Source organism: Oryx dammah, unplaced genomic scaffold (genome assembly GCF_014754425.2).
Source record: "Oryx dammah isolate SB20612 unplaced genomic scaffold, SCBI_Odam_1.1 HiC_scaffold_1, whole genome shotgun sequence".
Lineage (NCBI taxonomy): Eukaryota > Metazoa > Chordata > Mammalia > Artiodactyla > Bovidae > Oryx > Oryx dammah.
This window is the reverse complement of record NW_024070185.1, coordinates 69,211,925-69,225,605: the sequence shown is the minus strand read 5'-3', so window position 1 is coordinate 69,225,605 and position 13,681 is coordinate 69,211,925. Positions and strand designations below refer to the sequence as shown.

General features: G+C 42.8%; 1 protein-coding gene across 3 annotated transcripts in view; it reads left to right on the top strand.

The window, feature by feature from the left end:
• Nucleotides 1-3,713: 3,713 nt before the first annotated feature.
• The window catches only part of ENTPD4 (ectonucleoside triphosphate diphosphohydrolase 4), a 33,759-nt gene continuing 23,791 nt past the window's right edge, over nucleotides 3,714-13,681 (top strand). For 2 of the 3 annotated variants that reach the window (XM_040243089.1, XM_040243069.1), the window contains exons 1-2: nucleotides 3,714-3,947; nucleotides 12,638-12,733. In XM_040243089.1, coding sequence (XP_040099023.1) covers nucleotides 12,726-12,733 — 8 coding nt within the window. In that variant the 5' untranslated portion in view covers nucleotides 3,714-3,947; nucleotides 12,638-12,725. The remainder of the gene's footprint in view (nucleotides 3,948-12,637; nucleotides 12,734-13,681) is intronic. The other variant, XM_040243078.1, reaches the window with a different exon arrangement.

The following is a 13,681-nucleotide window of genomic DNA, read 5'->3' as shown; positions in this document are numbered from 1 at the left end:
CTAAAATAAGCATTTAAAGCTACAAATATCTGGTGAGTACTGCTTTAGCTACATTCCATGAATTTTGATGTATTGTATTTTCATTTCCATTCTATTTGAAGTTTCTTTTTTTTAAGTCATTCATTTTTTTTTCCCTTAAATTTTTTTTGGCTGTGCCTCACAGCATGTGAGATCTTAGTTCCCCTACCAAGGATGGAACCCAAGCCCTCTGCATCGCAACCACCGAACCACCGGGAAAGTCTCTGAAACGTTTTCTAATGCCCTGAGAACTGTGGCAGGCATAAAGTAGTCAGTAAGAGTTGACTCCTATTAACTTAGTTTTTTGTTTCTCCTATTAATAAGCAAGAATAAGTCCACGGCTCACCTGACAGCTGTGTTTCTCCCTCCTTCAGAACTTCTTTGCTGTATCCATTGCCTGAAGCTACTACTTCACAGAGACCCAGACTTCATCCCTCTTATCATTAATTCCTACTCATCTCGAGGCTGTGACCTCAAACATCATTTCCTCAAAGAAGCCATCCCAGATAACCAAAACAGGGCTGGTTCTCTCATATTCTGGGTTGAATAGTGTCCCCCCCAAAGTTCATGTCAACCTGGAACTTATGAACATGACCTTATTTGGAAATAGGATCTTTGCAGATATAATCATGTTGAGAAGAGATTATAGGGACTTCCCTGGTGGTCCAGGGGTCAAGACTTTGCCTTCCAATGCAGGGGGTGCGGGTTCCATTCCTGGTCAGGGAGCTAAGATCCCACATTGCTTTGTGGACAAAAAGCCAAAAGGTAGAAGCACTGTGGTAACAAATCCAATAAAGGTGTAAGAAGAAAACAGATGAAGAGACTATACGGATTGGTTGGGGCGGGGGAGGGGAGAGAGGGGCTAAACCCAATATGACTGCTGTCCTTTTAAGAAGGGAAATTGGAGAGACACACAGGAGAACTTCATGTGACAACAAAGACAGAGATTGGAGTGATGCTTCTACAAGCCAAGAAATGCTGAAGACTGTCAGCAACAACCAGAAGCTAAGAAAGCGCGAGGACGGATCATCTCCTATTCTCTTCACAGAGGGCATGGCCCTGCCAACACCTTGACTTCAGACTGTGAGCCTCCAAAACTGTGAAAGAATACATTTCTATCGTTTTAAGCTACCCAAGTTGGGGTAACTTGTTATGATAGTTTTAGGTAACTAGTGTACCATGTTCTATGTTTTCATCCTTTATACTTTTCCTTCCTAGCTCTTATCAGATTATTGTTGTTTATGAATTATCAATTATGAATCCCATGGATGGAGAAGCCTGGCAGGCTGCAGTCCGTGGGGTTGCTAAGAGTTGGACACGACTTCACTTTCACTTTTCACTTTCATGCCTTGGAGAAGGGAAGTGGCAACCCACTCCAGTGTTCTTGCCTGGAGAATCCTAGGGACAGGTGAGCCTGGTGGGCTGCCGTCTATGGGGTCGCGCAGAGTCGGACACGACTGAAGCAACTTAGCAGTAGCAGCAGCATGAATTATCAAGAAATTTTTAAAATTTTTAATTTTATTTATTTATTTGGCTGTGTTGGGTTTTAGTTGCAGCCTGTAGAATCTTTGCTGGGGCACATGGGCTTCTCTCTAATTGTGGCATGAGGTCTTAGTTGTCCCCCAGCACATGGGATCTTAGTTTCCTGACCAGGGATCAAACCTGAGTCCACTGCATTGGAAGTCCAACCTCTGAACCACCAGGGAAGCCCCATCAATAAGTATTGATGATGTGATAATATTATTCTGGCTTTTAGTAGAGGGCTTCTTAAGAGAGAGTCTACTGTAATAAGAACCAGTATCTCAAATTGTAAGGACTTTGAAAGGTATATAATTTCAAGGGGGCCTGGCCCTAAAATCACAGCATGTTCGTGACCAACTACCTCAGCTTCTCAAAACAAATCTTGGGTAGAAGTCACAGATGTTTCTAATGTGTAATCTGTCCAAACTGGTCATTTTTTAAAATAACAACTGACTGCCATAAAAGGGCACTGAAGTAGGAGAACAACTGGTTTTGTTTCCCCCTCTGCCTCAGGGCATTTGGGCAGGACATTCAAACTCGGCAACCCACTCCAGTACTCTTGCCTGGAAAATCCCATGGATGGAGGAGCCTGGCAGGCTGCAGTCCGTGGGGTTGCTAAGAGTTGGACACGACTTCACTTTCACTTTTCACTTTCATGCATTGGAGAAGGAAATGGCAACCCACTCCAGTGTTCTTGCCTGGAGAATCCAAGGGACAGCAGAGCCTGGTGGGCTGCCATCTATAGGGTCGCACAGAGTCGGACACGACTGAAATGACTTAGCAGCAGCAGCAGCAACTGCCTCAGGGCATTTGGGCAGGACATTCAAACTCTCGGGGTTCCAGGTTCCTTAACAGAAAAAGGAGGAGGTTTCGTCTAGACTGTAACTATGGCCCCTTTGTTGGAACATTCTGTGGCTTTATGATTCTAGTATGGAGTAACAATTAAAAGATAGTATTACTTCTAAAGCACAAGCCTCCTTGGTCACTGCTAGCCTTCTTCCATGAACAGTATCTGACTCCAAGGATGAAATGTTACCACAAGATTTAACCTAAGCAGGTGTTGGACCAAGGATTCTGCTTAAAATATATAGCTACTAGTTTTGTCTAAGCTTCTTTTACTTGACACAATTAATGGGTAGACATTTCTAGGACTCTCATTTTTAAAAAATATATTAAAGTGGCTGAAGTTCCAATACTTTGGCCACCTGATGCAAAGAGCCGACTCATTAGAAAAGGCCCTGATGCTGGGAAAGATTGAAGGCAGGAGGAGAAGGGGCTGACAAAGAATGAGGTGATTGGATGACATCGAGGACTCAATGGGCTTGAGTTTGAGCAAGTTTCAGGAGATGGTGAAGAATAGGGAAGCCTGGAGTGCTGCAGTCCATGGGGTCACAAAAAGTCGGATGCGACTGAGCGACTGAACAATGACAATAATAACAAATTAAAGTGGCTAGGCTGCCTGGTCACTTCCTCTCTCTGGGCAGCAGGGAAACCACTTTTTTTTTTTTTTTTTTTAAGAGGACAAAAGGATAAAAAGCCGCGATTCTCAAGATTGTCTCCAGCTCTGTGACTTCAAGGCATTGGGTTTTTTTGGGGGAGAGGAGTGGGGGTTTGGGCTCGAGCTAGAAAGCTAAATAGTGTGTCCTTGACCTAAGTACCAGGTCTTGGGGTCAATGTAAGAAACTAGCGTTGTTCACTTACTTCACTATTTCTTCTCAAAACCATTACGTATGTTGAGGGCGCTCTGTTTAACCTAGTATATGCTAGGTATATGAAACTTCTGACAACAATGAAATCTTGGTTCTTACTAATTACGTGGACCTTAATTAAGAGAGTCACTGAATGAGTTTGTGCTTCGTTTCTCCACCTGTAAAACAGAGATAGTTACTGGCAAAATTGAGCAAAAGTGAGCAGAAGTGCCCAGTTAAATTTTCAAGTGCTGTTGTCCATAATAATAAAGAGCACAAAGGAAAGATGAATGTGTCATGAGCATACTGATACTTGCTGAAAACCGAAGGGCTACGATCTGCGGTATTCAAGCCACCGTACGGATTACTTTTCGTGTTGCCACTTTCACTGTTGACATTCTGTGCTCGCAGCGGACTCCTCCTTGTGCTTCCGCGGATGCCAGTCACCGCGTACAGGCCCCGCCCCCAGGCACAAGCCCCGCCCCTCGGCGTGCGCGCTCCCGGCGCTCCCGGTGACGTGACTCGGGTGGCGGAGGAGTGGCCGGCCCGCTACCGGAAAGGAGCGGAGCTCCTGGGAAGCTATCCCCCCACCTCCCCCGCCCCCCCGGGAAGTCGTGTCGGCGTTGCCTGCACCGCCTCGCCGCGGTGGCCGTGATGCGCTCCACCCGCGAGTCCCCACTCCCGGGAGCCCCGGCCTCCGAGTCGGACTTAGCCGAGCAGGTGAGGTGGCCTTTCTGGCGCGGATGAGGGGGAGGGTGGGCGGCCGAAGTGGGGACGGTTGGAGCGGGGCCCAGCGAGGCGGCGAGGCCGCGGACCTGCCGCTCTGCCCCGGGGGCCTTCCCCGCGCCAGTGGCTCCCCACCGCCCGGGCCGCTCGGCAGCCTCCGGGCGCCCGCCGTCAGCGCCCGTGACCCTGGGCTGCAGGTGCTTTTCCCCCCAGCCCCTGGCGGGAGAAAGCTGGCAACCGTGCTGTTGCGCCCGCTCCAGTGACCGCGTTGATTTCCCTTCCGACACGTCGTGGGCGCGGGTTGGCCCGCACTGGGGAGGGACCTGGCTGGGGAGAAGGATGCTGCACTCAGGACCCTGCGGGTCTTACCTGCCACCTGGTCATGACATTTACAAGTCAGCATCGTTTTTGCTTTGCTCTGCTTTTACCATGATTCATGCTTTAGATTTCTCTAAAATCTAAATCTAAGTAGCTTCATTGAGAAAATAGAGCTGATTGGGCGATAAAGTGATGGTAAGACCTATGTTTCTCAAACTTGAGTAATGCGTGAACACCTTTAAAAGGTGTTTCACTCATTCTCTGGAGTTTGTCTCAGAACCCTCAGGGCTCCTCAGACCCCAGTTAGAGGAACACCAGTGTGAAGCGTTTTCAGAGAACATTTGGCACTAGTAGCAAAGTAAAGAGATGCCTTACAATTTAGGAACTTCCATGCTAGAAAATACACTAGGTTATTAAAGAACTCTAAATGAGACTCAAATCCCTAGTTTAATGTCATATTGAAGTCTTTAGTGTGTTCTGTTTGGTGTAATGAAAATAATTTTCTAGGCTTGGAGAGGCCAAAGAGAGTCATATTCTTTGTGTTATCTTACATTTAATGTTATCATGTCTTGGTATCAGGTCTGTTCATTCTGTTTTGAAACATTAGCAGAATTACAAAATGGAGCATTAATTTGTCTAAGTAGTTTGTTGATTTCATTGTCCACCTTAATATTGATTTATCACATGTATTTGTTGCATTTTGAATTTATGGTTTACATTCTTCCAAGCCTCATAGGACTACATGATCTCAACCCTTGTGTATATAGCCTGGAAAGAAGAAACAAAAGTTGATCTAGGTACTTATATTCTTTACATTTTTATTCAAAATGTTTATTTAAAATAAACTACACACAAATACAGAGAAGATTGAGTGTGGGAAAACAGAAGTATTACAAATCAAATCTTGGCAAAGAAAAATATTGACCTGTGCTTTGAGAAAATTGTAATATTGTGAGCAGGACATATGAGTTAGTAGGAAGTGACTTAAGGCCCAAGGCAAGAATGAGAACAGCTTGTGTGAAAGAAGAGCAACCCACATCACTAGAGCAGAGAGATGTTATCTGGAGCGAGACAAGAACAGGTTGGTGAAATAAGATGAGGGAACTCTGCTCAATATTCTATACCACCCTAATTGGGAAAAGAAGTTGAAAGAAGAATAAATAATGTATATGTATAAATGAATTATTTTGTTTTACACCTGAAACTAACACAACATTGTTAATCAGCTATACTTCCAATTTTAAAAAAAAATTTTTTTTTTTTTTTTAAAGATGAGACTGTTTGATGGATGAAAGGTCTCAGGGATGCCACACAGCGAAGTTGTTGACCCGTAAGCTCTGGGAGAGTCTTGAGCTGGTCATACTGTGAAGGTAGTGTTTTACAAAGAAGTGTTTCCAAAGAAAGGTCTTCCGCGTAGAGATCTGTCGTGAGCTAGCGGTGTCTGCTGTGGTCATTTTAGATGTGTGGACTATTTGAGGAAGAATTAGCAGGACCTGATGACCAACATAAACTTACAACATACAGATAGTTGGGAATCAAAGTTGAGAACCAGGTAACCCCAATTCATGATGATGCTCCTCTTAGACCTGGGGAGTTTGGAAAGGGGTATTAGTTTGTGTCAAAGGTTTGTGAGCCCAAACTTAGACTAAATGAGTTTGCGATAATAGGGAAAGCCCCAGATGTGGAACGGAAACTTGAAGGAAGCCAGAGTTGCAGATCCAGGAAGCTACAGAGGTGATGCAGGGAAAAGTGTGACCAGGAAAAAGATCATTTAAAATGGGGACCAGAAGTTTGCAAGTGAATGGTGAGAGGTAAGGAAGAGGTTTGGTTAGGACTTACTATTGAAAAATAAAATTTAAAATGTAAAATATGAAGAAAATGTAGATCATAAATGCAACTATGTACATTCTTCCTCCCCTCCCTTATTTAAAAAAATTGGAGTATAATTACCCTACAACACTGTGTTGGTTCCTGGTGCACAGCATAGGGAATCCTGTATATGTACATTCGATAACCCTGTACATTACAAAAAATGTGTGAAAAACGTAAATCTGGTTACCCTCTGTCACCATACAAATTTGTTACAATATTATTGGCTGAATTGCATATGTAAATTTCATCCCTGTGACTCATTTATTTCGTAACTGTAATTTTTACCTCTTAATCTTCCTCACCTATTTCTCTCCTCCTGCCATTCCCTACCCTCTGGCAACCACCACTTTGCTCTCTGTGTGTTTGTCTCTGTATTTTGTGATGTTTGTTCATTTGTGCTTCAGATTTCACATGTAAGTTGAATGCCCTCCATGTCCATCCATGTTGTCACAGATGACAAGATTTCATTCTTCTTTGTGGCCAAGTAATATTTCACTGTATGTACGTACACCATAGGTGTTTTATCCATCCGTTGGGCACTTTGACTGCTTCCGTATCATGGCTATTGCTGATAATCCAGCTGTGAACATAGGTGTGCATATATCTCTTCAAATTAGTGTTTTTGTTCTCTACGGAAAAATACCCAGAAATGGAATTGCTGGATCGTGTGGTAGTTCCAGCATTTTTTGAGGAACCCCCATACTGTTTTGTCTGGAAAACACCGGGTCGCTAAAGGTCGGACTTTTCACTTTCATGCATTGGAGAAGGAAATGGCAACCCACTCCAGTGCTCTTGCCTGGAGAATCCCAGGGACGGGAGAGCCTGGTGGGCTGCCGTCTATGGGGTTGCACAGAGTCGGACACGACTGAAGCGACTTAGCAGCAGCAGCAGCATACTGTTTTCCTTAATGGCTGCACCAATTTACATTCCACCAGCAATGGTCACAGTTCCTCTTTTTCTACATTCTTGCCAACATTTGTTACCATACATTCTTCTTAATGAACAAATCACGTTGTTTTGATGTATTTTTCCCACAACTGAGTGCCACGCCGCACCCTTACTTCAGCCTCTCACTCTCAGCGACACAGTCATTCCTTACAGAATTCTGCCTGTTGATGATCTTTTGATTTTTCCAAGCCCTTTTGTAATCCTTCGCTACTCATATCATTCTGTTTTGCAGCACTCTCGTGTCATCTTAGCATCTTACTCAGAGGTCTAGCTCTTCCGGAGTCTCATTGTCTGCAATTTTGTTTGCCTGTGATTTCAGTATTTGCTAATATCTGTATCACTGCATCCTGCATTTTTCACCATGGGAGCCATTTCACTTTGCAGTTGACTGGTATTGTTTTCACTGTTTCACGGACTGTCAGAGAGAGACTGACTGAGAAAGACTTTGACTCAGGACCTAATGTACCTCATTCTGTTAAGAAATGTTCAGCTGAGCGAGGCCCCATCACCTGAAATCACGCGAGTTAATGCATCTCTTTGGTGATAGGTCTCACACAGCTTAGGCCTTTTAAAATCATGGCAGTTTTACGTCATATTGCTGAGTTTGCTTTCCTAAACTGTGGTGCCAAGATTCTTAGCTGCAAATACAACTGGAGTTTACATTTGAAGATTACATTACCGTATTGTTGTCTCCTGGGTAATACTAAATAAATATTGTCCTAAGTAAACATAATTATTTAAGCAATTTATAAGCTGTCCTATTTTCTGTCTTTAAACACAAATTTTGTAACTTATAAAAATATCTTTTTATCCTCATGGTCATCACATATTTGAAAAAAAAAAAAAGTCCTAAGACAAACGCCAGATTAAATAACATTTCCTGCATTTGCTGTGGTGCATCCTTACAGTGCATTTCTCTTTTGAAATGTCCTCTCTTTTCTCCTTCCCTCTGTATGTCAGCATGTGTAATAGTCACATTGTAGTCCATCGCATACGTGGGCCGTGTTTAATGTAACCCACCACCAAAAGGCATTTTGGCACTTAGTAACAGTGTTTTGCTATTCTAAATAATACTATGATGAACATCTTTATATGTGTTTTAGTGAATTTATCTTATTATTTCCTGAAGACAAATTGCTATGACGGGTAGAACAGAGGGTAAGCATGTTTAAAATTTTCACATGTGTTACCTATATGCCCCCAGAAGGTGAGTATATATTTAGATTCTCTCCAGGGGTGCTCACAACCTTTTCGCCTCCCACTGGTTAACATAGTATCATCAGACTTTAATCTTTGCCAACTGATAGTGATAAAACCTTGTTTTTATTTATATTTCTCAAAATACCAGTGAAGTTAGATTCTGTCTGACTTCATTCAGAATTCTTATTCTGTTCATCTCCAATTGTCCGTGCTCATTTTTCTGTTCCAGTGTTTTCTCTTTTTTATTTATAAGAAATTTTTTGTATGTAAGGGATATTTACTTTGTGTCACGTGTGTTGCATGTAATTTCCCCAAGCTTTGTGTGTTTGAGAGGGCATATTTTTAACTCGCAGAAGTCTTAAACTCATAAGTAGATGTCTTTTATTTATAGTTTGAGACACTGATGTCACTTGAAGAAAAGTCTTAGCTATTCTGGAATTAGATAAATACTACATTTTCATTTTTGTGAATTATTTGATATTTAAATCTTTGAGCCATTGGTATTCTAATAAAAGGTATGCTGTAGTAATCTGACCTTATTCAAGTACTAAAAATATAAAAATACATAAAACATATTTATATTGGCATTTTTTCCCGTTTTGTGTGAACTCTTAAATCACAAATACTGTTTGTCCTAAGTTTAGGGTACATGGTACAATATGGACACCATATCAAAACCCAAACTAATTACAGTGATTTTACCCTGTAGGGGTAATAATGCCCCCACGTAGGCATTATTAATCCTTTTTATTTTATAACATCTTTGTGTGTATGTTTTGTTCCCTCTTCTTCATTGTAAATTCTTCAAGGGCTGGGTCCATATCTGATTCATCTTTATGTCTCGTGGTCCCAGAGACCCATGAAACAAGCAGTAGTTGCTGGTCACTTCTGTGACAGGCACTGGTCACTGGGGAAACAGAGGGATAAGAGGCTGTTCCTGCCATTGAGGGGCTTACCATGTAATGAGAAAGTGAAGCATAAGCGTAGCATTGTAGCTGACTACTGTACAGAGCCAGTACTCTAAGGACATGAGGACTAGGGAAGTCCTCCCTGAGGGATCATGCTGAACCAGCAGCTTGGGAAGCACATAGGAGCACCAACAGATGGACCAGAGCCAGAGAGCCATTCTACAAATGTAGAGGGATGGGAGCATTCCAGGGACCCTCAGCTCTTGTTTAGTATGGCGGAGTACAGGGTACTGGTCTGGCTAGTCTGTCAGTCAGGGGATAAGACTGGAAAGATAGGGGCCAGAACAAGCCTTCTGAGGCAGAGGCTGCGTATGGCTCTGCGTATGACATGTGGCTTGTGCAGCTGACAGACTGAACTGATTCCCTCCCTTTTACATACATTTTATTTCATTCATTAAAAAAGCATCTATACACATAAAGATTGTTACATACAACAGTTATTGTTTACCCAGAATATAATTCTTAAATTGAAATAGAGTTGATGTTTACAATATTATGTAGGTTTCAGGTGTGCAACACAGTGATTCACAATTCTTAAAGATTGTGCTCCATTTATAGTAATTATAAAATAATGGCTATATTCCCTGTGCTAGGCAATATATCCTTGTAGCTTGTCTGTTTTATACATAGTAGTTTGTACCTCTTAATTCCCTACCCTTCTCTTGCCTCTCCCTCCTTTTCCCTCCCCACTGGTAACTACTTAGTTTTTTTTCTATATCTGGAGCCTGGAGAAATTGAATTTTAAATTTTAATTATTTCACCCACACATGGCAGTGGCTGCTGTATGGAATAGCATGAGGCTAGATCAAGTAGGACCTCCTTTAGCATCCTAAAGACAGGACATTTTCCTGAGAGAAAAGTTGGGAGGTTATCATAATTCCTGCTTGTTTTGGAAAGATTATGTGTAAGTTCATAACCTTTTTGAATCGCAGAACTCTGCAGCTTGACTTCTTGCCAGGCTCTTTCCTAGGGGTTGCCATGCTGGGAATGCAGCCACCAGCCAAGCAGACCTAAATCTGGCCCCTTGTGGAGCTTGCATTCTGGAAGAGGAGACATATGGACAAGCGAAATGCAAACACGTACACACCCAGTTCGTTAGAAGACTGTGTGGATAGGTGTATGGATTCACATGCTTGAATCTCAGCTCTTTTATTTATAATCACTTTTATTAGCAATGTGACCTCAGGCACATTACTTAGCCTCTCTGTTCATCTATAAAATATTATGCAAATAGTACCTACCTTAGTGATTGATAGGAGGAATAGATGAGTATTTGTAAAGCATTTGAACAGGGCCTGGCACTGTATAAGAAGTTAGTAAATACATAAACGCTGAGGAGAAAAAATAACTCAGGGTTGGGAGCTGGATGGAGAGCTTGCAGTTTTAGATTGGGTGGCCAGGGCAGGCCTTGAGAAGGTGCCATCAAGTAAAAGTCTGAAGAGAGTGGAAAAAAAAAAAGCCGTATAGATTATTTATAACCAGAAGGAGCAGCACATTCAGAGACCCTAAGACCAGACAGCACCTGGCATGGATGAAGACAGTGAGGACGCCAGTGTGGCTGAGGTGGAGTGAGAAAGGGAGAGGATCAGAGCAGTGGCAGGTGGGGGTCCCATCGGACCAGGAGTCAGGGTACAGCCTTTGGCCTTTATTTACATGGGAGGAGAGCCGTTGGAGGATTCCCAGCACAAGATTACCAGGCTCCTGGACCTGAGCAGGGACAGTGGCTGTCAGTTTAGGATGAAGAATCTGCCTGAAGCTATTAGCAAGGGATTGGGTAGCTGCTGGGTTGAGACTGCAGGTGGGAGACAGACTAGTTGGGCTGCTGTCCAGATAGGCCAGGTAAAAATAAGAGATAAGAAAGAGACCTCAGGCAAAAGTGACAAGAAAAGGGACAGACTTTAGAGAAACTGAGTTTAAAGAAATGGAAGGACTCGAAGACTCTGAGATGTTAGTCTGCCATCTTCTTGGTCAGCTGGCTTTCCAAATAAAGTTGTATTCCTTGCCTCCAAAAAAGAGAAAGAAATGTAAGGACTTCGTAAGAAATTGGCTCTGGAGGATGAAGGAGAGGGAGGGGTCAGGCCCAGCTCCTTAGTTTTCTGCTTTGAGTGTTTAGGGGATTGAGATAGCAAGGAGGAGCATGGGAGGAGCAGAATGGGGCCACAGTGGAAGGGTTCAGTTTCAGAAGTGTTTCTCACAGGTCCGCACGATGTTCTGATGGGGCTATCAGTAGGTGCTGGAAGATATGTATCTGTAACTTAGAGAAGAAGCTTGGGGTGGAGAAAGTTAGTTGTCAGCTATCGGGTCATTGAGGCAATAAGTGAAGATGACCAGTAACAGAGATTAGGGTTAGGAGAGATTGGAGCCAAGACAGGAAACCTACGGGGAACAGAACAGATGGGATGTGCAGAGCACCAAGACGTGGAGAGTCCTGAGAAGGGATTGATCAAGAGCTAAGAAGCAGACTAGGGGAGACAGCTGTCCTGAGAGCCTGGGAGCAGTGAAGCAAGGCCACAAGACCAAGACAGACCTACTGTCTCTTGTCGTTTGGGTCCAGCAAGTCGGAAGGAAGCCTTTGCTTAGACCCTTGTTGTCTGTGATGTGAGGTCTCGGGTGGAGGAGTGGCAGCCTGAAGTGACAGAACTCACTAGGAGCGTGGTGCCTTACCTGGGACTTTGTGCATGAAAGAGGGATCTACTGGATGAACCAGATGCATGGGCAGTTCAGATTCCCAGGCAGTCAGTCATTCTGCCCACCTCCTACTCCCACCCCTCATCTTCCTTAACATGCAGCACCATTAGGTGGTTTAGACTGTTTGGTCACCTGTATTTTGGGGTCACTGACTCTCTTTGGGGTAGAAAGCATTAACTAGTGCCAGACTGTGATTATCTCTATTGATTTAGGCCTGTATCTCTGACAGCATGAAATTAACTTAAAAGTGTGTTGCTTGGAATAAACCCCGCTAAGAGCTCCAATGCTGGACCAGTCTATGTATGCTTAGATTTAAACACCCTTTGGAGAATTTGAACAGAATTTGTATCCTACTATTGTGCAAAAACTATATGAATCTTAATTATGTTGAATTGGTCCATGGTGTTTTTCAGGTCTCCTGTTTCCTTCTACTTTTCTATTTATTCATTTTATTAATTTTTGGGAGTTTGATATTGAAACTCCAACTGAAAATTTATCTACAATTTATTTTTTACTAATTGTAATATATAATGGAGCTGTATGTAACTTTGTTCTGTGTTTTCTAAATCTCCTGTAAATGTGTTATCATACTTTCATAATTTAAAAAATAAAATAATAAGCACCCCTTTGATAAGTAATGTAGACGTTTACTTGGAGTGTGCCATCTTTGTGATTTTTCCCACTTCCTAGAATAGGAGGGCTCTAACACCAGTAGGACTACGGTGATGGTGTGTGAGGACTGATTCCCAGAGCCTTGCCTGACCTCTGACCCATCAGCATGGGGAGGTGAGTGATGGTGCCTAATCACGGGTACTGTAAAACCTGAGATTTCAGTGCCACAGAACAGGTCCCCATGGGGAGGAAAATCTAAATCTCAAGTGAAATGTGTTCAGTTGTGTTACGCTTCTGTTGAACACCTTGGTTCTTCCAGGGCCCCAGTGGGGTGCCTGTCACAGAAGCAAAGTGGTCATGCCAGGTGGATTCAACAGGGATTAGTGTAAGTTATAAAGGGCATGGATGCTGGGATCTGGGAGCAGCTGAATTAAGCACAGGAGAGAGGTCTTTAAGCTTCAGAGATATGGGAAGGGATGATAAACTCCATAGAGTGGCCCAGAAATCCATATGGTAACCAGAAACTACAAATAGAAAATTCCACTGGGTTAGCAGGCTACCTCCCCCTTCTGTGAGATATTTTAGTCCATGAAACACTCTTTAAAGGAAAGAGTGTCGGTTAACTGTAAAACAATATAATTTATCCCAAAGGCAGCAAGAAAAATTTTAAAGCCTGTTTCTGACATAAACTGAGAAGAAGGTTTATTTGGAGAAATGTCTCAGGAATATTTCTAAAAACACAGTACACAAAACGTATTTATTGACCATTGCAGGGACGTTGTTAAAGATATTGTTTTATTTCCCATCTTCTCATGCAGTCACCAGGGAGAGATTGGCCTTGGAATTCAGTGTTAGAGAATCTGCTTCTGCCTGGACTGCTTATGTTTCCACTGTAACGGCAAAGTTTTGGCCGCTAGCACGCTCAGCCACCTTTGCAGGCTTTCCTTATTACATGCTTTTTTGTGCTCTAAATTCATCATCCTTAAACCTGGCTTTATTATACATTTACTTATTTACTTTATTGAACTTAATTCTTATAAACTACCTCTAATTCTATTTTTGGAATGAGGCAGGGTAAAAATAAAAACTACTCCCCAGAAAGGGAGGGAACACAGAAAAGTC